Raw genomic sequence first — 27,236 nt, forward strand, 5'->3', positions numbered from 1 at the left:
ATTAGTAGTTGTGTGAACATTTTTTCAAGTGAAGATTTCGTGCCAGAGCACACGTTGAAACTGATGCTTTATTGAAGGGAGATAAAATACTGTAAAACCATGGATTAAAGGGTGTAAATGTCTTAAATGATCTTAGTTTAGAGATACTGCGTGGAAACAAGCCCCTCAGCCCACCGAGTCCATGACGACCAGCGATCCCGGCACACTAACACTATCCTACACACACCAGGGACAATTTACACACACACCAAGCCAATTAACCTACAATCCTGTACGTCTTTGGAGTGAGAGGAAACCGAGAATCTCGGAGAAAACCCACACAGGTCACCGGGACAACATACAAACTCCGTACAGACAGCACCCGTAGTCGGGATCGAACCCGGATCTCCAGCGCTGCAAGCGCTGTAAAGCAGCAACTCTACCGCCACTCCACCGTGCAATCTATCGCATAATGTGAAGGAATTATTAAGTGAAGGAAATTGCACTTGAATAGACTAAATTCACCTGCCTATTTTTCATAGCAGAATGATCTTGTTCCTCTTGATTTCATATTAAATTAGGTTAAGGCCACAGAGAACTGCAGGAATTCTGAATTGAATCGACCTCCTGTTTCTATAAATTGACTAATTGCTCCTGGGAGCCTTTTGATGAGTCATTTGCTTCTCCTTAATGCACTGGAGCCTCTCTGCTGAGCTATAGTTGTAAAAAAAAAACACAGATGAATTCAACTGTAATGTAAATGTGCTTACAAATCACGCGTAGACTGCCACAAGACCACAAGACATAGGAGCAGAATTGGGCCATTTGGCCCATCGAGTGTACTCCGCCATTCAATCGTGGATGATCTATATTTTCCTGCCATTCCTACTCTCCTGCCTTCTCCTCGTAACCTTTGATACCCTTACTAATCAAGAACCTATCAATCTCCACTGGCAAAACAAATTTCTCCTCGTCTCCATTCTAAAGGTACATCCTTTTATTCTGAGGTTGTGCCCTCTGGTTCCAGACTCTCCCACTACAGGAAATATTCTTTCTCTGCCCACTCTACCTCGACCTTTCATTATTCGGTAGGTTCAATGAGATCCCCCCATCCTTCTAAACTTCAGTGAGTACAGGCCCAGAGCCAGCAAACACTATGCCACTATGACATATGATGAAAGAATGGATCGACTAGACTTATCTTCACTGGATGAGAGGGGGTCTAATAGAAACCTATGAAATTCTTAAGGGATTTGACATGCTAGATGCAGGAAAAATGTTCCCGATGTTGGGCGAGTCCAGAACCACGGGTCACCGTTTAAGAATAAGGGGTAGGCCATTTAGGACTGAGATGAGGAAAAACATTTTCACCCAGAGAGTCGTGAATTTGCCACAGAAGGCAATGGAGGCCAATTCACTGGATGTTTTCAAGAGAGAGTTTGATATGCAGTAGCTCTTAGGGTTAACGGAATCAAGGGATATGGGGAGAAAGCAGGAACGCGATACTGATTGGGGATGATCAGCCATGATCATATTGAATGGCGGTGCTGGCTCGTAAGGCCGAATGGCCAACTCCTGCACCTATTTTCTAAGTTCCTACGTTTCTACTCCTCATACATTAACCCAATCATCCCCAGGATCATTCTCGTTAAGACTAAATTGATCATTGCTGTACTCATCTGAAAGTGGTGATAAACTGTACCACAACGTTAACTTTCTTAGAATTATTTGTGTACTTACTTGGCCAAGGAGTTGATGATCATGACCTCCTGTTATATTGAAATAAACATTTCCAGCTTATCTTTTGACAAATGATATGTCACAAATATGTTGCAGTACTTGGGGCAACACAGTGACGCAGCTGAAAGAGCTGCTGTCAAGTCAAGTCACATTTATTTATATAGCACATATAAAAAACAACTCTCGTTGGCCAAAGTGCTTTACATTTGTTATAAGAATAGCATAACAAAACAAACTACATACATATATACATATAGCCCTCACTCAGAGGACGTCAGGAAAGGCTTGGGAGTATAGATAAGTCTTTAGTCTTGACTTAAAAGAGTCGATGGAGGGGGCAGTTCTGATGGGAAAGGGGATGCTGTTCCACAGTCTAGGGGCTGCAACCGCAAAGGCGCGGTCGCCCCTGAGCTTATGCCTAGACCGTGGGATATTCAGCAACCCCAAGTCGGCCGTTCTGAGGGACCTGGAGGTGGAGTGGTGGGTGAGAAGGCTTTTTATGTAGGTGGGGGCAAGCCCATTGAGGGCTTTGTAGACATGGAGGAGGATCTTGAAGTTTATACGGAACCGCACAGGGAGCCAGTGGAGAGAGGCCAGGATCGGGGTGATGTGGTCCCTTTTTCGGGTGCCCGTCAGGAGTCTCGCTGCGGTGTTTTGGACCAGTTGCAGGCGGGACAGAGAAGATTGGCTGATGCCAGTGTAAAGGGAGTTACAGTAATCTAGGCGGGTGGAGATGAATGTGTGGATGATCTTTTCCAGGTCATCAAACTGGAGGAATTGTTTTATTTTAGCTATCGTCCGAAGCTGAAAGAAGCTAGCTTTTACCACGGCATTGACTTGTTTGTCAAATTTTAGTGCTGAGTCAAATATCACGCCAAGGTTTTTGACGTGAGGTTTGAGTAGTGGGGTAAGGCTTCCAAGGCTGCTTGCTATCATTTTGATTGAGTCCGAGGGGCCGAGAAGGATGGCCTCAGACTTACTCTCGTTTAGTTGGAGGAAGTTCTGGGCCATCCAACACTTTATATCCTCGAAGGCAGTGGGTAAGGTTAAACAGATTTGATTGGTTTTTGGGCTTCAGGGGGAGATAGAGTTGGGTATCGTCTGCGTAGCAATGGAAGGAAATGCCGTGCCTTTCAATGACTTGGCCTAAGGGCAGCATATACAGGGAGGTCACAGCGACAGTGACCCAGGGTCGATCCTGATCTCAGGGGCTGTCTGTGTGGAATATGGACGTTCTCCCTGTGACCGCATGGGTTTCCCGCGGGTGCTCTGGTTTCCCCCATGTCCCACAGATGTGCGGGCTTGTAGGTTAACTGCCTTCTGTAAATTGCCTCTAATGTGCAGGGAGTGGATGCTAAAATTGGATAACATAGAACTAGTGTGAATGGGTGATCGTTGGTTGTCATAGACTGCGGTCTGAAGGGCCTGTTTCCAAGCTGTAGGTCTAAATTAAACTAAATAGTAATTCAAATTTACATATTACCATATTGAATGCTGCACTTTCTATAATAAGATATTTTATTTTTCCATTTTCTGCTGGACTATTTATTAAGGGTCCAGAGAAAATATTCTACAAATCTATTAGATCAAATTCAATGTCTGTAAGAATGAAAGTGGGGAACAAGAAACAATAGACCACACATTTATGTCATATTTATACATTTTTATGAAATTAGGTGATTGATTAAGTTAGATTACTTGATGTTACAATTAATCTAAATTATCTGCAGTATTGTATCGCAACAATAGCTCAATGGCAAATTTCTACATTTGTGACATTAAATTTTGCTTTTCTCAGCTTATTTTGGATTTATGTGGATGTTGCTGTTGGTTGCTTATGGACAGCGAGATCCAAATTCCTATTATCTCAACAAAGCCATTCAAAACAGCTTCACCAGCGGATTTGATGACATCTTGAGCTATCAGTCTTTCTTCAAATGGGCCAACAGTACACTTATTTCAAACTTATTTGGCTTCTACCCGGGTGAGTCACATCGTCCAAAACATAGAACAAAAAACATAGAACAGTACAGAAGATAGACACAAAAAGCTGGAGTAACTCAGTGGGTCAGGCAGCATCTCTGGAGAAAAGGAATATGTGATGTTTTGGGTCGAGGTCCTTCTTCAGACCCGAAACGTCACCTATACCTCATTTCCAGAGATGCTGTCTGACCCGCTGATTTACTCCAGCTTTTTGTGTCCATCTTCGGTTTTTAAACCAGCATCTGCAGTTCCTCCTGCATAGAACAGTACAGCACAGGAACAAGCTCTTTGACCTACAATGTTCATGCTGGACATAATACCAAGTTAAACTAATCGCTACCTGCATGCAACCCTTATCCCTCCATTGTATGTGCCTATTGACCAATCTCGTAATTGCCACTATCGTATCTGCCTCCATCAACAACTCGGCATTGTGTTCCAGGCACCATAAATCACTTCCTAGATGAAATAGAAAATCCTGGAAATACTCAGCAAGTCAGGCAGCATCTGTGGAGAGAAAAAAAAAGACCAAACATTACAGATTAATAATCTTTCACCAGAGCTGATCCTAATTATTATGACCAGAAAGGAAAGTAGTGCATGTAGCTTTCTTCTGTGTACATTTAACATCAGTAAGAGAAAAGTTTACACCGTTTAGTCTCACTCTCCACAGAGCTGGCATTTCTGTACAACTGTCAAATATTTCTGATCACCAAAGAACATTTGCTTCATAATGTACATATATATATGGAAATGAGTAGCAGAAAGTCTATGATTAAGCTACCTGCTGTGTTGCACAGTGCAAGGGAGACAGAGGAGCAGATCTGCAGGGAAATTACAGAAATCTATAGGAACTATAGACTGGTGATATTGGGAGACCTTTGTTACCCGAATATTGAAGCTAGCATTAGCATAAAGGGAAAGAAGAGAGGGTTTTTGAAATGCAACCGAGAACTCTTCCTTGACTTGCATTTTCTCCAGCCCGTAACTAAGGAAGAGGAAATGCTGGTTCTGTTGCAGGGGAAGGAGGTGTTTGGTTCAAATGTGTTGGGAGAATAGTGGGGTAAGATTCATCATCATATCATGCTGTGATTTGTAATGGATATGAACAAGCAGCAACCTGAAGTAGAACTTCCAGATGGATGAGAGTTCACATCAATGGGATTAGTTAGCTTAGCCAGGGTAAAATGGAACTGAAGATCGACAGGAAATATATGGAACAAGACAATGGATGATATTAAATGAGATCTGATTGTAATTGCAGCTCCGTATTCCTGCCTACCTTTTGTCACCTTGCTGATCAAGAACCTAGATATCTCTGCTCCACAGACTCACAGTCCTCTAAAGAAAGGAACATTGGCTCGTGTCTGAAATAAATGGACCACTCCTTAATTTTAAACAGTGACTTTTCCAGCCTAAAGAAACACCCTCTCAAAATCCATACCGTGAAGACCTGGCAGGATCTTGTATGTTTCAATCAAGCACCCACTGCCCCACCCACTCATTCTCGTATACTCCAGTGGTACAACCTAACCTGCTCAACATTTCCTCAAACGATAATCCGCCCATTTAGTTATCAGCCGAGTAAACAATATTACGATTCATATCCATCCGTCAATAATGCTGATCAATCTCTCATATAAACAAGGCATAATGCCATTATTTTTGTATTCAGTTTTCCAAGCAATAAATGATTATATTCATTCCTTTATCCACCTATCACTTGCCTGTTTTTGTCCCACCCCATCTCCCTTCCAGCTCCCTCCACTCCCACCATTACAATCATTTTGAAGAAGAGTCTGACTCGAAATGTCGCCTATTCATGTTCTCCAGAAATGCAGCCTGACCTTACTCTCGCACTTTGTGTCTTTTTTTTTTAACCCGTTAACACTAGTTCTATTTCATCCCACTTTCGCATCCACTCCCTGAGCGCTCGGGACAATTTACAGAGGCCAACTCAGCAAGTCTCAAGTGGCAGCAACTCCACGAACCCCACATTTTTTTGGGACGAGGGAGGAAACCGGAGCACCCGGAGGAAGCCCACGCGGTCACGGAGAGAACGTGCAAATTCCACACAAGCGGCACCTGATGTCAGGATTGAACCCAGGTCTCTAGTGCAGTGGGGCAGTGGCTCTACCAGCTGCGCCACTGTGCCACCCTTGAAAATTCAGTTAGAATTCCTGATTATTTTCTATACCTGCCTTTTACAAATCATGCACTAGGATACATAGATTAACTGTACGTCCGATTTTTGTCATCTCTCTCCGTTTAGGTAATAAGCTTCCTTTTATATTTTTCCAACCAGAAAAAAGGGTAACCTGTACAAACACCAATATTTGTTCCAAATTTCAGGGTTTGTCACTGACGGCAACTCGAAGCTGGTCGGATCTGCCCGCATTCGGCAACTGAGGATAAAGAACATTGGCTGCCGCATACCAGCAAAGCTGAGGAGCACCGTGGAAGAATGTCATGGCCAGTACTCTTTGGATAATGAGGATATGTCTGTCTATGGTCTTCACTGGAACATGACTGCCGTTCAGAACTCCTCAAACCTGGATTACATCTGGCAATACAAAAGCCAAAGTGAATTGCGGAGTTATCCCGTGTGGGGCAAACTTGCCATGTACAGAGGCGGTGGCTACGTTGCAGAGTTGGGTGCAGATGCGCAGGATGCTTACAGGTAACTGAATATTCTGAATACCTACGAAGCCATCCATTTTACAAAGTCAACATGTTTATGTCTAGGAAGAAACTGCAGATATTGGTTTAAACGAAGATAGTTTAGCTTTAGTTTAGTTTAGTTTAGTTTAGAGATACAGCGCGGAAACAGGCCCTTTGGCCCACCGAGTCTGCACCGACCAGTGATCCCCGCACATTAACACTACCTTACACACACGAGGAACAATTTTATATTTACCCCAAGCCAATTTACCTATAAACCTGTACGTCTTTGGAGTGTGGGAGGAAAACGAAGATCTCGGAGAAATCCCACGCAGGTCTCGGGGAGAACGTACAAACTCCGTACAGAGAAGCACCCGTAGTTGGGATCGAACCCGGGTCTCTGGCGCTTTGAGGCAGTAGCTCAAAGGGTCAGCGGGTCAGCGGAACTCAGCGGGTCAGACAGCATCTCTGGAGAAAAGGAATTGTAGGTTAATTGGCTTCTGTAAAGTGTAAATTGTCCCTAGTGTGCAGGTGATCGATGGTCAGTGCATATATGGTGGGCCGAAGGGCCTATTTCCATGCTGTAGCTCTAATGTTTCGTTACCAATCTGCCACCCTGTTTGGAATTCATGTTACTTTGCTCTCTGTGCAATGTATTCGCTTTTCCAACAAAGTTATAGACATGAATTACGGTGTTTTAGAACAAGATTGAATCTATTGATTCTCTTTCATGGACAGTTTTTGTTAATGCAGCACTTTCAAAGTTGTTGGAATCTAGAAATTATTTTGCAATTTAATGCCATTAAAACACATTTGCATGTCACCTAAAAGCTGTTAGTGAAGTCACACACGGACCGGGATGATCAATTGCAAAATTGATGGAACAGCATAGACAGGTTTCACTGTGTGGTCCGTGCCAAAAGTGACAGTAACTGTTTCAATGTGGTGCCCTCTGGTAATGTGTTGTAAACTTTCACACGTCAATGATTAGCCTCAAGGATGTTCATTGATCTTTCTCTCTCTACACCATCGCCTATATCTCTCGTTTCCCTTATCCCTAACCAGTCTGAAGAAGGGTCTCGACCCGAAACGTCACCCAGAGATGCTGCCTGTCCTGCTGAGTTACTCCAGCTATATGCGTCTATCTTTAGCCTCAAGGAGGTTATCTTTGGCACCTGTTGATTAAAACAAAGTGCGTTCATTGTGCAAGATAGCCTTGCAGAGTTTATGGGCTGGAGCCAGGCGAGGCAATGAAGTTCTTTATAAATACTCATGTACTTTCTGGGTATGCCTGTACCTTGCGAAAGCGCACACTGCAGGTAAATCCCAATACCTGCTCAACCTGCTGCTGTTGGCTGAAGGAAAAGTAAATAAAGTCTTCTTTGCTTGAGTGTGGAGACTGGATGAACATCCAGATGTTGAAGGAAGTGATGAATTGTGAAACGTGGTATAGATCAGCAATACCAGCCTGAAATGAGGAGAGATAAAACGACCATATGTTTGACATCGAAGATAGACACAAATGGCTGGAGTAACTGAAATGGGTCAGGCAGCATCTTTGAAGAAAAGGAATAGGTCATGTTTCGGGTCGGGAAGGGTCTTGACTCTATACGTCACCTATTCCTTTTCTCCAGAGATGCTGCCTGGCCCGCTGAGTTACTCCAATATTTTGTGTGTATCTTTGGTCTAAACCAGCATCTGCAGTTCCTTCCTACACACATTTGACATCTGTAGGCAATGTAATGAAGAGGAAAAAAAGTGCTTGTATTACAGGAGCTCAGGGATTAGACTCAGGACAAGGAATGCCATTTAAGTGTTGTCCTTTAGATAATACTTTAGCATGGCACTATCTCAGGAGAAATTGGCTTACCAAAGTCTGGCTGTCTGTAAGTAAATGAGAACTCTTATTTTTCCAGACTGAAAACTGAAAATCACACTTGACTCAAATGTGTAATAATTGTTACTAACACCATTCTTGGTCATTTTACACAGGAAGAAGGGTGCTAAGGCAAGTTAACTAAAATTATGTTGTTACACTATGTTAGGGTAATCTCCAAATATATTGTAATTTTATTTAGTTTAGAGATACAGCTTGGAAATAGGCCCCTACTTAACCTACACCTACTTAGATCAATCACTCATTCACACCCATTCCATTTTCTCATCCACTTCCCTACACATTAGGGGGAAATTAATAGAAGCCAATTAACCTACAAACCTGCATGTCTTTGAGATGTGAGAGGAAACCGGAGCATCATAGACTAAATCCACATGGTCACAGGGAGCACGTTCATTTCACTTCCTCATTTTTCACTTCCAACAAAAAAATCTTGATGTAAGATGTTGACCAGTGTGTTTGGTCCGCTGATGTTGATTAGCCAATATCTCAGCTGAGGAACCTTTATAAAGCAATCTGAATTGATGTGCGCAGGACATGTAAACAGCTGATGCAATTTCATTACATATTTAATGACCTGTTATATTTTCCTTTATTCCACAGAGTCCTTCAATACATGTTTGATAATAGCTGGCTAGACACCTACACAAGAGCCATCTTTGTGGAATTCACAGTCTACAATGCAAATGTGAATCTTTTCTGTATTGCCACGTTAATACTAGAAAGTAATGCTGTGGGTAAGAATAGATACTTGACACTATGAATATTTTCACCTTGTTGGCACCCAAATGATGGCAACAATTTTAAAAAAAGTCTACAGTGTGAGTATATTATAAACATGCAAATGTCTCCAGTTGCATTTTCCAAATGTGGTCCAAGTCACAAAAAAAGAAAACATAACCCATAATTAAAGAGATACAAGTAATAAATAGCATAATGTGCAATGAGAGAAACAAAGTTAAAGTTCAGATATATAGCATTGTATCCAATAGAGTCATAGAGTTATATAGCACGAACCTCAACCTACCCATACTAATCAGGATGCTCACCATCTACACTGGTTCTCCCTGCCTGCATTTGGCCCATACCCCCCTAAATCTTTCCTATCCATGATGTACCTGTCCAAAAGTCTTTTAAATGTTGTTATAGTACCTGCCTCAACTACATCCTGTGGCAACTAGTTCCATATATCCATCACCCTCTGTGTGAAAACATTGCCCCGAAGGTTCTTATTAAATCTCTACCCCTTCACCTTAAACCTCTGTCCTCTGGTTCTTGATTCTCATACTCTGGGTAAAAGACTCCGTGCATTCACCCTATCTATTTCCCCTCACGATTTTGTACACCCCAGCTTCCTGCACTCCAAGGAATAAAATCCTAACTTGCCCAACCTCTCCCTCTAGTTCAGATTCTCAAGTCCAGGCAACATCCTCATAAATCTTCTCTGCACTCTTTCCAGCTTAACAACATGCTTCCTATAGCAGAGTGACCTAAATTGAACACTATTGTAGGGCCCTGGGAAGTGGTGACTAGCATTAGGATCTAATTGCAGGGGACATGCTGAACCTCCAAAGCCTTCAAAGGAAGTAGAGGTGTTGTTGTGCTTTCTTGGTCATTGCTTCAATACGGGTGGCCCAGGAGGATTCTTTGGTTAACGTTCAAGTTATATGTCTGAGAGGTGAGGTACAGGTACAAAGAAAAATCTTGCTCGCAGCAGCATCACAGGCACATAGACACAAACAAACAACAACAATGACAAAATAGATTATATATAAATTATACATAATCACACATAGAATTCATTAAAGATCATAACTGATAGGAGTAGAATTGGGCCATTCGGTCCATCAAGTCTAATCCACCATTCAATCAAGGCTGATCTATCTCTCCCTCCTAACCCCATTTTCCTGCCTTCTCCCCATAACCTCTGACACCCGTACTAATCAAGAATCTATCTATCTCTTCCCTAAATATATCCACTGACTTTGCCTCCACCGCCTTCTGTGGCAAAGAATTCCACAGATAAAAAGAAAAAGGATTGCAAAATAAGTACTTTTAGGCATTGAAGGTAGACAAACAAGAAGGGTTTTGGCTCGAAACGATGCCTATTTCCTTCGCTCCATAGATGCTGCCGCACCCGCTGAGTTTCTCCAGCACTTTTGTCTATCTTCGATTTTCCTTCTTGAACTTTTAGGCATTGTACAAGAGGATAAGCACAAAGTTTATTGCACCTACCCACTCCTGTCATCTGGGAGGACCTTGAAATACTGGTCTGGTTACATATCTTGCATTGGCCTGGGGACAATGGGAAGAGGTGGAGGCAGCAAGAATAAATCATTCTCTCTTATTGCATAACCACTTCAAAAAGTTGTTCTACAACATTGTCTGAGGTTTGAACCTGCAGCAAAAAAAGTCATTTGACTTTCAAATTCAACTAGATGGATTTACAGGCAATATTCTGCTTTTACCTTGATTAAAGAATTAGGTTTGGCCAATTTTGCTAAGCCAAACCTAACAGATGGAGATGGGGATTTATACTCAAGATCAACTAAATAGCTATTAATGAAGCATGCTGGCGTTAGCAACGATAAACATGATAGCATGACCGATTCTCATTGTGGGAGAGGGGGCCTGGCCTTTAGCAAAGATGCATGGCAGTCGAGGACATTTCCAAATCCCAATTATGTAACTGAAAATTGAGTCTGGATCCCCTTGTGCAATGTCCATTAACAAAAATATTTAAATTATGTTAAACAATGTACCGATATGTATTTGCAGGGCCTTTCTTTACGCACGCCGATTTTCAGAGTATCCGTCTCTATCAATACACTGATGGGCTGCACATTTTTGTTGTTGCTGCTGAAGTAGTTTACTTCCTCTTCCTCATCTATTACATGGTGATCCAGGTAGGTCCATGAGAGCTAAACACAGAAAGTGTGATTTTTCTCCAGAGCTGCTGCCTGACCTGCTGAGTCACTCCACCATTTTGTGTCTATCTTCAATATAAAGCAGCATCTGCAGTTCCTTCCAACACAAAAAAAATGTTCCTTGGCTGCTGAATGACCAGGATTACACATGGACATGCAGGTAATGGAGGAGGGGGTATGGATCATGTCTAGGCAGATGCAGTTAGTTTATCGTGGCATTGTGTTCGACACAGACATAGTGTGCCGAAGGGCATGTTTCTATGCTGTACTGTTCTATGTTATTAAGAGACACTATTAATAAGAATAATCTCACAATAAGTGAAAGATATTGTTCTCATTCTGTCACAAATACAAAGCTTAAAGAAGATTTGTGGCAATACTCAGTGGGAAGAGGCAAAGATTAAGAGGTGATTAAAAGGCTCTCATGGAAGTTTGCAAAGTCAGGTAACATCCTACTCCCCTCTTTCCTTTCCCTGGTGTGCACCATTTCCCCACTATCCCGTCCCCCTTTAACTCCCCTGCCCACTGCCACCTACATCCCTTCCACTAAGTTTACATTTCATTTCTCTTTCAAACCTCTTCCCTCCTCATCAACACCCCTTTGTCTCTTTGCCTCTTTTTTTCTTACACTTGGTCTCCTTTTGCCAACTTTTTGCCTCCTTTCCATCTAGCATTTTTCCAATCATCCCCCCCCCCCCCTCCCCCCTCCCCTCCACATCAGATATGGATGACGGGCCAGGAATATTTAACAACTTTCTCATAAGGTCATAAGGGATAGGAGTAGAATTAGGCCATTTGGCCCATTTAGACTACTACGTCATTCATTCATGGTCGATCTATCTCCCTCCTAACCCCATTCTCCTGCCTTCTCCCCATAACATCTGACACCCATGCTAATCAATAATCTATCTATCTCTGCCTTAAAAATATCCACTGACTTGGTCTTCTGTGGCAAAGAATTCCACAAATTCAGCACCCTCTGACTAAATAAATTTGTCCTCATCTCCTTCCTAAAAGAATGTCCTTTATTTCTGAGGCTATGACCTCTAGTTCTAGACTCTCCCACGAGTGGACACATCCTCTCCACATCTGGGTTCTCCACATCCATATCTCATGCCGGGTTTTTTTAATGTTACCAACAGCATCCTGATAGGTTCCTCCTTTTGTGAGAACATTTGTTCATCTTGGATTTCTGCCCAATCCTCCACCACTCCCGCGCCTACGGTGCGTTAAATACTTCTCCCTGTGTGGGTTGAGGACATAATGTCACAGCTTGAGTTCTTCACACCCTAATATAACGGTTCATTGGTGTCAATGTTATAGCACAATTCAATTACTAAGTTAAAGAAGTGTCACCTATCCATTCCCCCCACAGACGCTGCCTGTCCCACTGAGTTGCTCCAGTGATATACACAAAATGCTGGAGTAACTCAGCTGGTCAGGCAGCATCTTTGGATGAAAAAGGATGGGTGATGTTTCAGGTCGGAACCCTTGAGTACATTGTGCGTTAAGGGCCTGTCCCACGAGCATGCGACTCCATGCGGCCAGTGCGACCAAACCAGAAGCGGGGACCGCGCGGAGTTCGCGTGAGTGACATGAAGTTCGAGCGAAGTCCGCGGGAAGTTCGCGCGTGACGTACGGCGTCGAGGCGGCTCCGCAAAAATTTTCGGAGCCCCACGCGATGTCGGGACCAGCTCCGCACAACTCTATACGGCTCCAGCGATCGAAGTGGGACTGGCCCCGCTTGCCGCATGGAGTCACATGCTCGTGGGACAGGCCCTTCAGGTCGCGCTTGCCGCATGGAGTCGCATGCTCGTGGGACAGGCCCTTTATTCGACATTCCAGCATCTGCAGTTCCTTGCGTCATGTTACGATGTTCCACCTCTTTGCAGGTGCTATCGAAATATCCATTTTCTATCTTGAGATCAGATTGTATGCATGGATGAATCTTGTTCCTGTTGCATACCAAATATTTATTCTATCCTAGGGCAAACTATTGAAGGAACAGAAATGGAATTATTTCAAAAGTAAATGGAATCTTCTGGAAGCAGCCATTATAATGATCAGCTGGAGCGCACTTTCTATATTCATAAAGAGAACAATTCTGGGAAAGCGAGACATTGAATATTACCATAATCATCGATCAGGGTACTTCCTGCTTTATCAATTGTTATTTTTATATGTTATTAATTACTGTTTAATCGTGCATTCTGGAATTGAGCTCTAAGTTTCAATTGTTTTTTTTAAACATGCTTAATATCCAAAACAATAATGACTTGTAGACACTGTATTAACATAGATTAAGGGTGCGAATTCACAGTCGAAAAGACATAGTAACTGAACACAGATTATGAAAATATCAGTGAAAGAATATCAATACTGGGACATAATCTTCCCAAATGGAGGTCGACTAAATTTGACTTCTAAACATAGCAGAATAACCAGCATGCTCTGTGCACATAGTACCTACAGTCTGCAACTCTACAATTAACTAAACCTCCCACCACATAAACAACACTTATATTGACCTTTTCCAACAGTCTCTGCACAGAGAAAACACTTGCTGTACTTTCTCCCTATTGTATTTATAAATTGAATTTCCCATTCCTCTATTGGCATGATATTTACCTCCGTTTAGCTGCAACCTGAAGAAGGCTGCCGACCTGAAACGCTGCATATCCACGTCCTCCACAGATGCTGCCTGGCCTGCTGAGTTCTTCCAGGCAGCATCTGTAAACCAACATCGGCGGTTCCTTGTGTCTCCAGCCTCTCTCAAAACATGCTTCACTCCCTGCCTATTATGTCAGTGTTTTCTTGTTAAAGATGACGGTGAGTGAAATAAACACAGCAGAGCAGATATTTCCTCTCCCACAAATGAAAAATGAAAAACATTTCCACCGATGATTATTTATGGTAAAAGTCTGATGGACCAGAAAACCTTGAAGAAGGGTGCAGACCCAAAACGTCATCTGTCCATTTCTCTCCAAAAATGCTGCCTGACCCAATGAGTTCCTCTGGCACTTTGTTATTTTGCTTAAGATTTTAGAATCCACAGTCTCTTGAGTCTTCATCAGAAACCATTAATATGTCTACGCTCAAAAAGACACATCTGCTCCCAAAATTGGTCCTGAAGTGGGTAAAGTTGCCCAAAAGACATTTGCATTGATACCTGTTGTTAAGAAAATATATAGTGTCCATTTTACTGTCTCTGTTACAGGTTTGTGAGCTTCTATGAGACTGCTATGGCAGATGCAGCAATGGGTTACTTAATTGCCTTCCTGGTTCTCCTGGCAACTATTAAACTATGGCATCTGCTGCGACTTAACCCCAAGCTCAATATGATTACATCTACATTAAGAAGGGCATGGGGTGACATCTCAGGCTTCCTGACTGTCATTCTGATCATGTTCCTGGCCTACTCTATTGCGGTATGTAGCTGATTACTCCAGTAAGAATAATAGTGTATTTATTTTTGTAGATTATTCTAGAATTGAATGAGATGTGGACCATCATTTAATTGCACCTCCCTAATTACCCTTGAGGATCCAGTGGTGAGCTGGTTTCCTGAACCTCTACAACTCTTGAGGTGTGGGTTATGCTGTTCAGGTGGAAATGCCAGGAACTTGACTCAAAAGTAGTGAAGGGCTGGTTCTATATTTCCCAGTCAGGGTGGTGTGTGGATTGGAGGGCAATTTCCTGATGGTGGTATTCCTGTGCTTTTGCTGCCCTAGTCCTTGCAGCTGGTAGGGATTGAGGTTTTCAAAAGTGCGAGTGTTGGTGGGTTGCTGCAATGAATCCTGTAGATGGTACAAACTGCTGCAACTGCATGGTAGTGTTGGGCTGCTGTGTCCTCTATAGTGATAACTGTCTTCAGTGTGCTTGCTGCAGGATTCCGAGTCTCTGACCTGCTCCTGGAGCCACATTCGGGAGAAGCCGAATTGCACTTGCAATTCTTCCCATCTTCCCATCAGGGACGGCACACTGGCGTAGCAGTAGAGCTACTGTCTTCAGGGCCTGTCCCACTGACAGGACTTTTCAGCGACTGTCTTCGACCTTCAAGCTCGAGGGCACTCGCCTGAAAAACCTTGAGCTGGATCGACCTGCAGCGATGAAACCGCGATCGACCGCCTGCACACACACACACAAACACATCGCGAAAGCGGGGGAGCGCTGTCTGAAATTCACACCCGCGATGAACAGGAATGTAAAAGACCGCTGGCACAGTTCGGTAAGTTCTTTAGAGAGCGCGGGGGGGGGGGGGGGGGGGGGGGTGGAAGGGAGAGAAGGGGTGAGATGGGGGGGAGAAGGAGTGGAGACACTTTTAAGAAGCCAGACAACGATTAATAAAGTTTAGCTATCATTTAACATTACCGGTCGGTTTACTTACCTTGTTTTTTCTCAACGATCTTTACCTTCGACTACCTTCGATTAACTTCGATTGACTTCGACTACCTACAAATAGCATTACGACCTACTAGGACCTACCTCAACTAAACCGACGAGTAAAAAAATATAGATTTTTCCCAAGGCGACCTTTTTTTACTCGCGGGCATTTTTCATCATGTTTAAAAATACGTCGCGACCTAGCTGAGGTCTCGAGTACACGGTGACTAGTCTCGAGCATGAAGGAGAGTTACAAAGACCTCCTAGGACCTCGTGTCGACCATGCTGCGAGAATGAGTCGATGGCAAACTCGTCTGAACTCGCGGATTAGGTCCTCGAAGTGGGACAGCCTCTTTTCATTGTCAGAGACTCGAATTTGATTCTGACTATGGGTGCTGTCTGAACGGAGGTTGTACGTTCTCCCAGTGACCGCGTGGGTTTTCCCCCGAGATCTTTGGTTTCCTCACACACTGCAAAGACGTAAAAGTTTATAGGTTAATTGGCTTGCTGTAAATGTAAAGTTGTCCGTAGTGTGTGTAGGGTAGTGTTAATGTGCGCACTTGCTGGGCTGAAGGGCCTGTTTCCGCACTGTATCTCTAAACTAAACTCAACTAAGCTAATGATACGTGTGTGGTCTCCTATACAGTTCAGAACCTAGAAGCAGATTCAGTGCCTGCATTCAGTGTGCAGGGACAAGCCTGAGTTCCCAGCGCTCCATCCCACTCTCACTCTTCCCTGCCCGTCTGTGGCCTCCAGCATTGAGGCCTAACACAGTCTTAACAATAGAATGTCACCTTCTGTCTGAGCATGTGGCAATCGTCTGGACATAACATTGAATTCATCAGTTTCGGATAACCCGCTTTTTCTGTTTGTATCAAAACTGACCAGGTCGACTGTCGGTCAGTCGAACTCTGTTTTTCTCCTCCCATCGGTATGGCCTGGCTCGCTGGATATTTCCTACAGCTCTGCCAGTCCCAGTGTTTGCATGTTTATTTATTTGAATTCTCTTTCTACCTGGCTGCCTTCACCATTAAGTTACAAACCAGACGGCTTCAGCAACAGTCTTTCATCATGACAGTGCCAGCATCATCCCATCACGATAAAACCCTTTCGCTCTCTCCACCCTTTCCCATCCCTCTACAGCAGTGCTTTTTTAGTGAGGGCACACACTATTATGCGTACCGGTAACTCAATTAAAAATCATTTCAAAGCTAATTTGATGTATAGCAGCTAATAGCATTGAGTAAACTGTTATATGCGTTCCCCCACCCCTTTTAGTCTACAAAAAAAATCACTGCTCTGCATCTTAAAATTAACTTCTTCTCCCTTTCTCATTCTCCCAGTTCTCCAATATGAAATATCAACTAGTTCTCCATCCACAGCTGCTGCCTAACTTGTTCATCTTTCTAGCATTATCTGTTTTTATTTTCACAAATGTGTTTCGAGGCAACTCTAATCTTGGAGGTGGTTTGCACCTGCTTGGCCAAATGTTGGGCCAAAATATTTATCAGTTTTATTCAGTTTACTGCCAAATCTCAAAGAAGGGGATGAGGATTCCCTATTCAAAAAGGCCTGACATACGTCAAAGTGCTTTACAGCGCCAAACTCTCAGGTTCAATCCTGACCATGGGTGCTGTCTGTATGGAGTTTTGTACTTTCTCTGCGTGACTGCGTGGGTTTTCAACGGTTGCTCTGGTTTCCTCCCACACTCCAAAGACATTTGGGTTTGTAGGTTAATTGGCTTCTGTAAATTGTCCCTAGTGTGTAAAATAGAACTAGTGTATGGGTGATCGATGGTCGGTGCGGACTAGGTGGGCCTAAGGGCCTGTTTCCCCGCTGTATTTCATTTCATTTCCTCTTGCTTGACAGCAGCAGATGAAATGGGGTGGAGTCTTTGTAAGGATTTCAGGCCTTGTAATGCTGCAGGCAACTTGCCCCACCCATGGCAATTTGTGACTACATGGCATTTCTTGACAAAAAGGAGAAGTACCACAGTTGAAAGAGATCCCACTTCCCCATTATTTAGCTGGTGTATGGCGATACACATCCCTACACACAAAACCAATTGCAGTATTACGGCTGCAGTGCTGTTTGGTTCTACCTTTGACCCACCACAACAAGCTGAAGAAAGTCCACCCGGCAATGATAGCTATCATTGTCCAATCTGTGTATGCAGGCACCCTCCATTGTATAAACTGTAAAGCATCTAGTGAAATAAAACTGGAAATACTGGAAGCACTTAGCCTGCCAGGCACCAATTATGGAAGGAAAAACAGGGTTAATGTCATACCTGCAATTATTATCTTGATTTTCAAAATTTCCATTGACATTCTTTTACAGTTTGGCTGGTTACTTACATATATCTAGGATGGTGAAGTCTGTTGCCGCTTTTGATACTTTTTTTTCTTTGTATCCCATTCATTAATCTCTATCAATGTTTGTTTGGGGTGGCTTTTAATCAACTTCTGCAGTCACACCTCAAATTATGTAAAAGGCAGACTATAGACATACAGATAAATCCTTAAGCAATATTAATTTACCTAAAGATGCAATAATATGTAGTAATGTTAATTGTAAAGATATGAAGCATAGGAGAGATATCTGCTCCATGTATAATGATATAGTAAGCACTTTATATGTAGGCAGTAAGCATAAAAATAAGACACATAACATCAGGCCTGGCTGGAATAAGTATGTAGCTGAGTATCATACTGAAGCCCGTGAAGCCACCAAATCATGGGCTATGGCAGGTAGACCCAGACAGGGGCCTGTGTTTGAGTACAAGAAGCTCACTAATGCAAGGTATAAGTATGCTGTTCGCTTCATCTGTTAAAATGAGCAAGCTATGAGGGCTGATTCCATGGCTAAGAAGCTGGAATAAGTAACAATGCTACAGATTTTTGGAAAGAAGTGAGAGCTCTTAACAGTTGCAAAACATCTCTACCATGCACTGTAGATGGAATCTCCGGAACAGCTAATATCGCGGAGTTATGGCGACAACATTATAGTACTTTATTCAACTGTGTCCAAGGTGACTTGTATAGGGTGGACAATATTGAGAGTAATGACTCAATGGTGATTATGTCACATGAGGTGTATCATGCCATGAACAAGCTATCCAACAACAAAGCAAGTGGCTTGGATCATATTTCTGCTGAACATCTTAAGTATGCGAGTATGAGGATAGCTCCTCTCCTTGCTATTTGTTTTACTGGCTTTATGATTCATGGCTTGTTACCAGACTCAATGATGTCTGTTCTGTTAGTGCCGGTCATTAAGGACAAAGCTGGTAAAGTAGGCAGCCTAAATAATTACAGGCCCATAGCTTTAGCCAGCATATGGTCAAAGGTTTTAGAAAGAGTTCTGCTGGATAGAATAAGTGAGTTTGTTAACTCCACAGATAACCAGTTTGGCTTTAAAGCTAAACATGGCACTGATGTATGCATATATGCCCTAAAGGAGATTGTAAACAAATATAGAGGCAAAAACTCTTCAATCCTAATGTGCTTTATTGATGCTTCCAAAGCCTTTGACCGTGTTAATCACAGAAAGCTGTTTGGTAAAATGAGTCAAAGAGGGGTGCCTAAATACATTGTGAGAATTCTGGCCTACTGGTATGCCCACCAGACTATGCAAATAAAATGGGGCAATAGGGTCTCAGCCCCATTTGGGGTTAGCAATGGTGTTAGACAAGGGGGAATTTTGTCCCCAGTCCTTTTTAATCTTTATATTGATGATCTGTCCAAACAATTGAAAGCCTGTAATACTGGGTGCATGATTGGTAATATTTTAGTGAACCATATTATGTATGCAGATGATCTTGTGGTCTTTAGTCCATCTAGCGCTGGCCTCCAGCAGCTCCTTACTATATGTTCTGTGTATGGTGCGGAACATGATATTAAATATAATGCTAGTAAGAGTGCTGTTATGATCTGTAGAACCAAAGAGGATAAATGTCTAACATTTCCTGATTTTAAATTGACAATAATCTTAGTGTCTGTAATAATGTAAAATATCTAGGGCATTTTATTACAGAACAAATGACAGATGATGAGGATATTTATAGGCAACGACGCATGCTGTATGTACAGGCGAATATTCTCTTGCGTAAATTTGGTGGGTGTGCAGATGTGGTGAAGATGTAGCTATTTAGAGCATACTGCACACCACTCTACACTGCGCACCTGTGGTCGAACTATGGAAAGACAAGTTTGCAGAGACTAAAGTTGGCATATAACGATGCCATGAGAACACTGCTAAGGAAACCTAGATGGTGTAGTGCTAGTAACATGTTTGTGGCTGCAGGAGTCAGTACTTTAGAAGCTATCCTAAGAAATCATATGTATAAATTCATTTGCAGGATAAATGACTCTAAAAATGTAATTATTGTTGCCTTGTCAAACATAAGGGTTAGCACTACACGTTACGAATCCCAGCTGTGGAGACACTGGTATCGTTGTCTCGTTGTAGGACATTGATCATTCTTTTAATCTGGATTTTTAATTCATGTATTGTGTTGGTTTTTTTTAAATATATAATTTATGATGCTTTTATAAGTGATATACTAAGATGTTATATGTATTTTATGATATTTTTTAATATGCAATGCATTTTTATGTAATGTTGCCCCTTGTCTGGACCTCAAGTCCGTAATAAAGTTTATTATTATTATTATTATCTCCTGGACCCCTTTGACTTTTAAATGCCATAGATTCATACAATATGGAAACAAGCCCCTCTGCTCAACTCGTCCATGCAGACCAGCATTCCCCATCTAAGCGAGTCCCATTTGCCTGCGTTTGTTCCATATCCTTCAAACGTTTCCTATCCATGCACCAGTCCAAGTCTTAAATATGTTGTTCTTGTACCTGCCTTAACTACCTCATTTTAGCAATTCCTTTTACCCACCACCCTCTGTGTGAAAAAATGTGGTCATGTAGTCTCCAGCAATGTAAAGGGAAATTCATTCTGACATTCTGTCTCTGTGCTACAGACTAATTTGATGTTCGGTTGGACTATGTCCTCTTATAAAACCATATTTGATGCTGCAGAGACAATGATAAGTCTTCAAATGGGGATCTTCAACTATGAAGAGGTACGGAAAGCAAACACTGTAAATAATTCTTTATTCATGGCAGAAGATGGATAATGAGCTAATCTGTACCAGAAGCATTTCATTCTATTTTGGTAGGAGACCTGATTCTATGTATTTTATTGTACAAGTACTGGAACAAGTGGGATTGCTTGTTTGTGCTTGTCAGATGTATTTTGCAGAGTTATTAAAACGATTCCCTCCGTATGCATACACATAATAACATACAGATGAACATCTGAATTAAGGGCTGGATTTGGCCCCTCAGTCCTTCAAGTCTGCTCCGCCGTTTACTATAATTGCTGATGTCATGGCTGATCTAGTCGTCAACCTGATCTGCCTGTTCCAATCTACCTCACTCTCTTGCATTACACAAATCTATCTACCTCTCACTTAAAAATATTCAAAGACTGTGACCATTGCTTTTTGAGGAAGAGAATTCCAAAGATTCAGAACCATCTCTAGAGCAGTAAGTTTTGCCTCATCGCTATCTTCAATGAACAGCGCCTTGTTTTTAAACAGTGGCCACTGTTCTAGATCCTCCCACTAAAGAAACATTCCCATCTCCATCGCATGGCTTGGATTGTACAGCACCAGCATTGTGGTTAAAAACCAACTCAAGCAGCCATTGCCTTTGTCCCACTTTGCATGACTGCAGACATTCAACCTAATTTTCAATGGGGTCCATCAATGTATGATAAAGGTCCATTTCAAATCATATTGCATCACATTTGGATAGATGGCATTCTGAAAGTAATATTGATGAAATGGATGATGCGTTGCGATTGATTTTATCTAAATTCAATTATTGCAGAAATGCCGGAGGATGATGTGTTGGATGCAGAGGCTGGTGGGCGAAAGGTTTAGTTTAGTTTATTTTCACATGTACCGAGGTACAGTGAAAAGCTTTTGTTGCGTGTTAACTAGTCAGCAGAAAGACTGTACACGATTAAATACAAAGCGACTGCTTTGCCGAACACTTGCGCTCGGTCCGCCAAGATATGCTGGATCTCCCGGTTGCTAACTATTGTAACTACACTTCTAATTCCCATGCTGACCTTTTTGTCCTGGGGTTTCTCCATTGGCAGAGTAAGGCCACACGCAAACAGGAGGAACAGCACCTCATATTCCACGGGTAGCTTACAACGCAATGGCATGAACGTTGAATTTCCAATTTTAAGTAACTAACCCACAACAGGCTCCTTCCCTCTCCCCTTCCTCCCCAAAGAACCCCCCCCCCCCTTTTCTTCTTTCAATCCCTCCCCCCGACCCCCTCTACAATCAGTCTGAAGAAGGGTTCCAACCCAAAATAATCACCTATCCATGTTCTCCAAAGATGCTGAGTTACTCCAGCATTTGTGTCTATCTTTGATATAAACCAGCATCTGCAGTTCCTTCTTATTATATGAAAATAATGTCTTCTTTTTGCTTTACTTGACCAGGTATTGGACTACAATCCAATTCTAGGTTCATTTCTGATCGGCTCATGCATCATCTTTATGACATTTGTGGTGCTGAACCTTTTCATTTCAGTTATACTTGTGGCATTCAGTGAAGAGCAGAAGAATTACAAGGTTTGCATAATTATCTTTATGAAGATATTTTATTTATTTCTATATCATTTCATATTTCCTAATGACACAGGAGGCCATTCAGCCCACAGAAGCTACACTGACCACGGAATAATTATAGCAGTTCCATTCTTTGGCCTAGTTCCCTGTATCTTCTCTCTATAATATGCCCATTAATTCAGGGGGAATTGTGGTGCAGCGGTAAAGTTGCTGCCTTACAGCACCAGAGACCCAGGTTCAATCCTGACAGTGGGTACTGTCTGCACAGTTTGTGCGTTCTCCCTTTGACCGCGTGGGTTTTCTCCGGGTGTTCCAGTTTCCTCCCACATTCCATAGACGTGCAGGTTTGTAGCTAAATTGGCTTTTGTAAATTTTCCCCAGGGCATGGGATATCCACTAGGATAGAACTAGTGTATGGGTGATCGTTGGTCAGCACTGACTTGGTGGGTTGAAGGGCCTGTTTCCACGCTGTATCTCTAAACTAAACTCCCCTCTGATCCTCCTGTCACCCACCAATACCTGAGGTAATTTACCGTGGCAAATAAACCAAACAACCAGGGCAACTTTGGGATGAGGGAGGAAAAAGATCACCTGGCGAGACCCATGTGATCACAGGTAAAACATGCAAACTCCACATAGACAGTACCAGAGGTCAGAATTGAAACCTGGTCGCTGGAGTTGCGACGCTGCATTGCTACCTCTTGTACCACACTGCCACCCAAACTGTTTTAATAAATGCATATCATTGTAGTGTTTACAGCAGTGGTTATGATTCTCAGTAGTCATAAAGTCATGAAGAATTTGGCAATGAACTTGATTAATCTAAATTAGATCATACCCAATAAAACAGGGATTTATTTTGAAATTAGATTTGTCTGTTTGGGTTTTGCAATAGGTTCTATTCATTTAAATTCTGCTGCCTGGGTTTAACCATTCCAACATGGTAAGTGTTAATTAGGTAAGGATTTAGAGGTCATAAGATCATAAGGGATAGGAGTAGAATTAGGCCATTCAATCATGGCGGATCTATCTCACCCTCCTAACCCCATTCTCCTGCCTTCTCCCCATAACCGCTGACACCTGTACTAATCAAGAATCTATCTATCTCTTAAAAAATATCCACTGACTTGGCCTCCACAGCCTTCTGTGGCAAAATATTCCATAGAGCTTATCTGTTTGTGTGAAATCTGAGAGCAGAGTTTTCCAGACAATCAAAACTTTAACAATTCAGTAGCTTAATATATGGATTTGGGTAACGAAAGAACTGCTACTTTATCACGCTTAGCCTACAAGGAGGCCAAAGTGTTGTCTTGTGTTATAAATACACACTACCTTTTATGTGATGTGACCTTTGTGCCACCCCCAATGAAAAACAGCTTGACTTCCACTTAAAGACATGCAGAGAATTACCCACTGCATATCCAAGACTCAATATTAGATAAAGGAATATACAGTAACTGAAGATAAACATAGTACATGCTGCAAGGAAGCCAGATCATAGTCTTGGTGGGCAAAATAGCCACGGTACCTGAGCTGCATTAAGCATGGTGAAACTAAATGTTTATTTAATGTAAAATGCTTTTGCGCCTGTGTGGGTGGATGAATTAAATGCTTTTGAAGCTAAAGGTTCAACATGCACTGGTTCAGCACATTCAACAGGTAGTTATCTCACAGGACTTTGTGTTATATACGCACTAATCACATTGTACCTTTTGTTCTGTTTATTATGTCCAACTAACATCTAAGGTCATACAGTCAAAGCATCTGAAGTAGATAATGCCATTTGCAAACAAGGAGTACTTTCTAAAAATAATCATTATTGTACTGTACAAGAAGTAGCAACTAATTTACAGATTGGAATCTCTCTCCCTGAGTGGCACATTATAGTCATAGAATCATAGTCACAGAGCAGGGAAAAAGCCCTAAAGCCCAACTTGCCCACGCCAACCAGCATGCCCCATCTACACTAGTGCCACCTGTCTGCATTTAGCCCATATCCTTCTAAACCTATCCTGTCCATGTACCTGTCTAAATATATTTTAAACATTGTGATAGTATCTGCCTCAACTACCTTCTCTGGCAGCTCATTCCAAATACCCACCACGCTTTGTATTAAAAAAAAAGCTCGCTGCTCAGGTTATCCAGGGAATAAAGTCCTAGCCTTCCCAACCTCTCAAAATAGCTCAGGCCCTTGAATCCCGGCCTCATCCTCGTAAATCTTCTCTGCACTATTTCCAGCTTAACAACATCTTTCCTATAACAGGGTGACCAAAACTGAGCACAATTCCAAATGTGGCCTCACCAACACCTTGTACAGCAGTAATGTAACCTCCAAACTTCTATGCTCAATACTCTGACAGATGAAGGCCAATATGCCAAAAGCCGTCTTGACCACACTATCTACCTAAGGAACTAAGTATGTGCATATATCCCTCTTCAACACTCCCCAGAGCCCTGCTATTCACTGTGAATATTCTTCCCTGGTTTGACTTCCTAAACTGCAACACCTCACACTTATCTGTATTAAACTTAATTAACCATTCCTCAGCCCACCTGCCCAACTGATCAAGATCCTGCTGGAATTTTTGATAACCTTCTTCGCTACCTACGATGCCACCCACTTTTGTATCATCTGAATACTTGCTGATCATGCATTGTACATTCTCATCCAAATTGTGGATATGAACCAAAAACAGCAAAGGGCCCAGCACTGATTCCCGAGGCCAATCACTATTCACAGCCCTCCAGTCCGAAAAACAACCTTCCACAATCATCCTCTGCATCCTTCCATGAAGCCAATTCTCCATCCATTCGGCTCAATCTCCCTGGATGCCATGTAATGGATGAAGTATGTATTAATCCATACATTAAAGACCAGATAATACTATTTTTGTTTCGTGATGCTCACTGACATGAAAGTGTTAACTGAGCTACAATTGCCACACCTCATCTCAGTTCGCCTAGACCTACATGATCTCCTGGTTGCTAAACACTTTAACTCCCCCTCCCATTCCCTACTGACCATTCTGTCCTGGGCCTCCTCCATTGTCAGTGTGGCCCAACGCAAATTGGAGAAACAGCACCACATATTTGGCTTGGGCAGCTTACAACCCAGCAGTATATTGACACTCTAACTTCAAGTAACACTTGCTTTCCCTCTCTCTTCATCCCTCCCCCATCCTAGTTCTCCGACCTGTTTGACTGCCTACCTGATTAAATTTTATTTTTGTATGCCTCGTTGTCACCATCCCCTAACCAACAATGATCTATTTTACATTTTCCGCTTTGATTTCTGGTTTTCACACCTTCCCCTTCCCTATCTCTGTGTCTCCCTCTCCCCGACTCACAGTCTGAAGAAGGGTCTCAACCCGATACGTCAGCCATTCCTTCTATCCAGAGATGCTGCCTGTCCCATAGAGTTACTCCAGCATTTTGTGTCTACCTGTATCTACAATTGGCAAGCTAGCTGCACTGGCGAGTTCTAAAATGCTTGAATTTGTAATATCATAAAAATTCAGCCTGAATATGCTAAATTTGAGAAAATCCTTGTTGATTTGATGGCGGGTTGTGAATAAAGTAAGGAATATTTTTGCTTATTTTTAAGGCTTCTGAGGAAGAAGAAATAGTTGATCTGATGCTGACAAAAGTATGCAGCTTTTTGGGGATCAAATCTAAGAAGGATTCCTCAAAGTCAAGGAGCTAACTGCTGTAAACATTTCGCATTGCTATCCAGCAGCAAATACCGATTTATGTAATAGTGTGCAGTTTGATTTAATAAAACAATTTGTAGATTTAAGAGTATCTATATGGTAATTATATGCTATCCATTAATATTTGGCTACATGCATGTGCCATTGTCTTGTATCAGTGTGTCTCAATAAAGTATAATGAAAGTATAATAAAATTTGTTTGGAAAGCTCTCTCATTCCAACTTTTGCTGTTCCATGATTGTTTTTATTGCATCTTATCATTATCCAATATTCACATTTAGGCAATAGGTTAGATTAGATTTCACTTGTGATCACAAATAAATTCAGAGACTTTACTGGATCCTAAAATAGTTTCTTCACATCTAGAACACAGAACAATTAAAATGTGTTTTAGTTTTTCAACTTTACCAATTTCATAATGACAGTGATATTGAGTGAAAGAAGTTCATCTCCACAATATCTCACAGCTATCTTGGTTACATGTTCAGCATCCTTGTCCCTGCAAGGATTCCATTCCTTTTTTCCAGTTTCTCTCTGCCTATTGCACCTGTTCTGATTATGTGACTACAAAATGTCCTCCCTTTTCCTTAACCAGAGGTTTGCCTCAACCAGAATCGGCACAAAGTTCTCAAATGAAACTATTTCCCACATTTCTGTCATCCCCCCCCTCTTCCCAACTAGAGAAAGGATAATGTTCTGCTTATCTTGTCATGTTCAAAAGGCCGGGCCCCTGCTGCAACTTCTTGGTTTACTATTCCAATCCCACAACCTCTTCCATTCTCATGGCACGTTTCCATGCAACTGCAGCAGGATGCAACATCTGGCCTTGTACCTCATTCCTTCCCAAGCCAAAGGACCCAAACAGTCCTTCCAGGTGAAGCCACAATTCACTTGCACTTCTAGTTCTGGCTATTCCATTTAATGCTCACAATGTGGTTTCCTCTATACTGGGGCTGCAGATGCTTGTTTAAACCGAAGATAGATCCAGAATACTGGAGTAACTCCGCGGGCCAGATAGCATCTCTGGAGAAAAGGAAGAGGTGATGTTTCGGGAAGAGACCCTTCTTCAGACTGAGAGTCAGGGGAAGGAAACAAGAAATATAGACGGTGATATAGAGAGATACAGAAAAATTAATGAAAGATATGCAAAAAAGTAACGATGATAAAGGAAACAGGCGTGAGGTGGGTGAGAACGTTGGGTAAGAACGAGTACAGTCAATGAGACTCAACGGGACAACTTTAAAGCTGGTATAATTTGGGCGGGGAGGGGATGGAGAGAGGGAATGCAGGGAT

General features: G+C 42.2%; 1 protein-coding gene across 1 annotated transcript in view; it reads left to right on the top strand.

Moving 5' to 3' along the window:
• The window catches only part of pkd1l2 (polycystin 1 like 2), a 124,230-nt gene extending 98,093 nt beyond the window's left edge, over positions 1-26,137 (top strand). The window contains exons 35-43 of the mRNA XM_033036508.1: positions 3,518-3,703; positions 6,055-6,382; positions 8,864-8,997; positions 11,039-11,166; positions 13,175-13,335; positions 14,405-14,615; positions 20,564-20,665; positions 22,105-22,236; positions 25,838-26,137. Of these exons, the coding sequence (XP_032892399.1) occupies positions 3,518-3,703; positions 6,055-6,382; positions 8,864-8,997; positions 11,039-11,166; positions 13,175-13,335; positions 14,405-14,615; positions 20,564-20,665; positions 22,105-22,236; positions 25,838-25,936 (1,481 nt within the window). The 3' untranslated portion in view covers positions 25,937-26,137. The remainder of the gene's footprint in view (positions 1-3,517; positions 3,704-6,054; positions 6,383-8,863; positions 8,998-11,038; positions 11,167-13,174; positions 13,336-14,404; positions 14,616-20,563; positions 20,666-22,104; positions 22,237-25,837) is intronic.
• Positions 26,138-27,236: the final 1,099 nt, after the last annotated feature.

This window comes from Amblyraja radiata, chromosome 17 (genome assembly GCF_010909765.2).
Source record: "Amblyraja radiata isolate CabotCenter1 chromosome 17, sAmbRad1.1.pri, whole genome shotgun sequence".
Taxonomy (NCBI): domain Eukaryota; kingdom Metazoa; phylum Chordata; class Chondrichthyes; order Rajiformes; family Rajidae; genus Amblyraja; species Amblyraja radiata.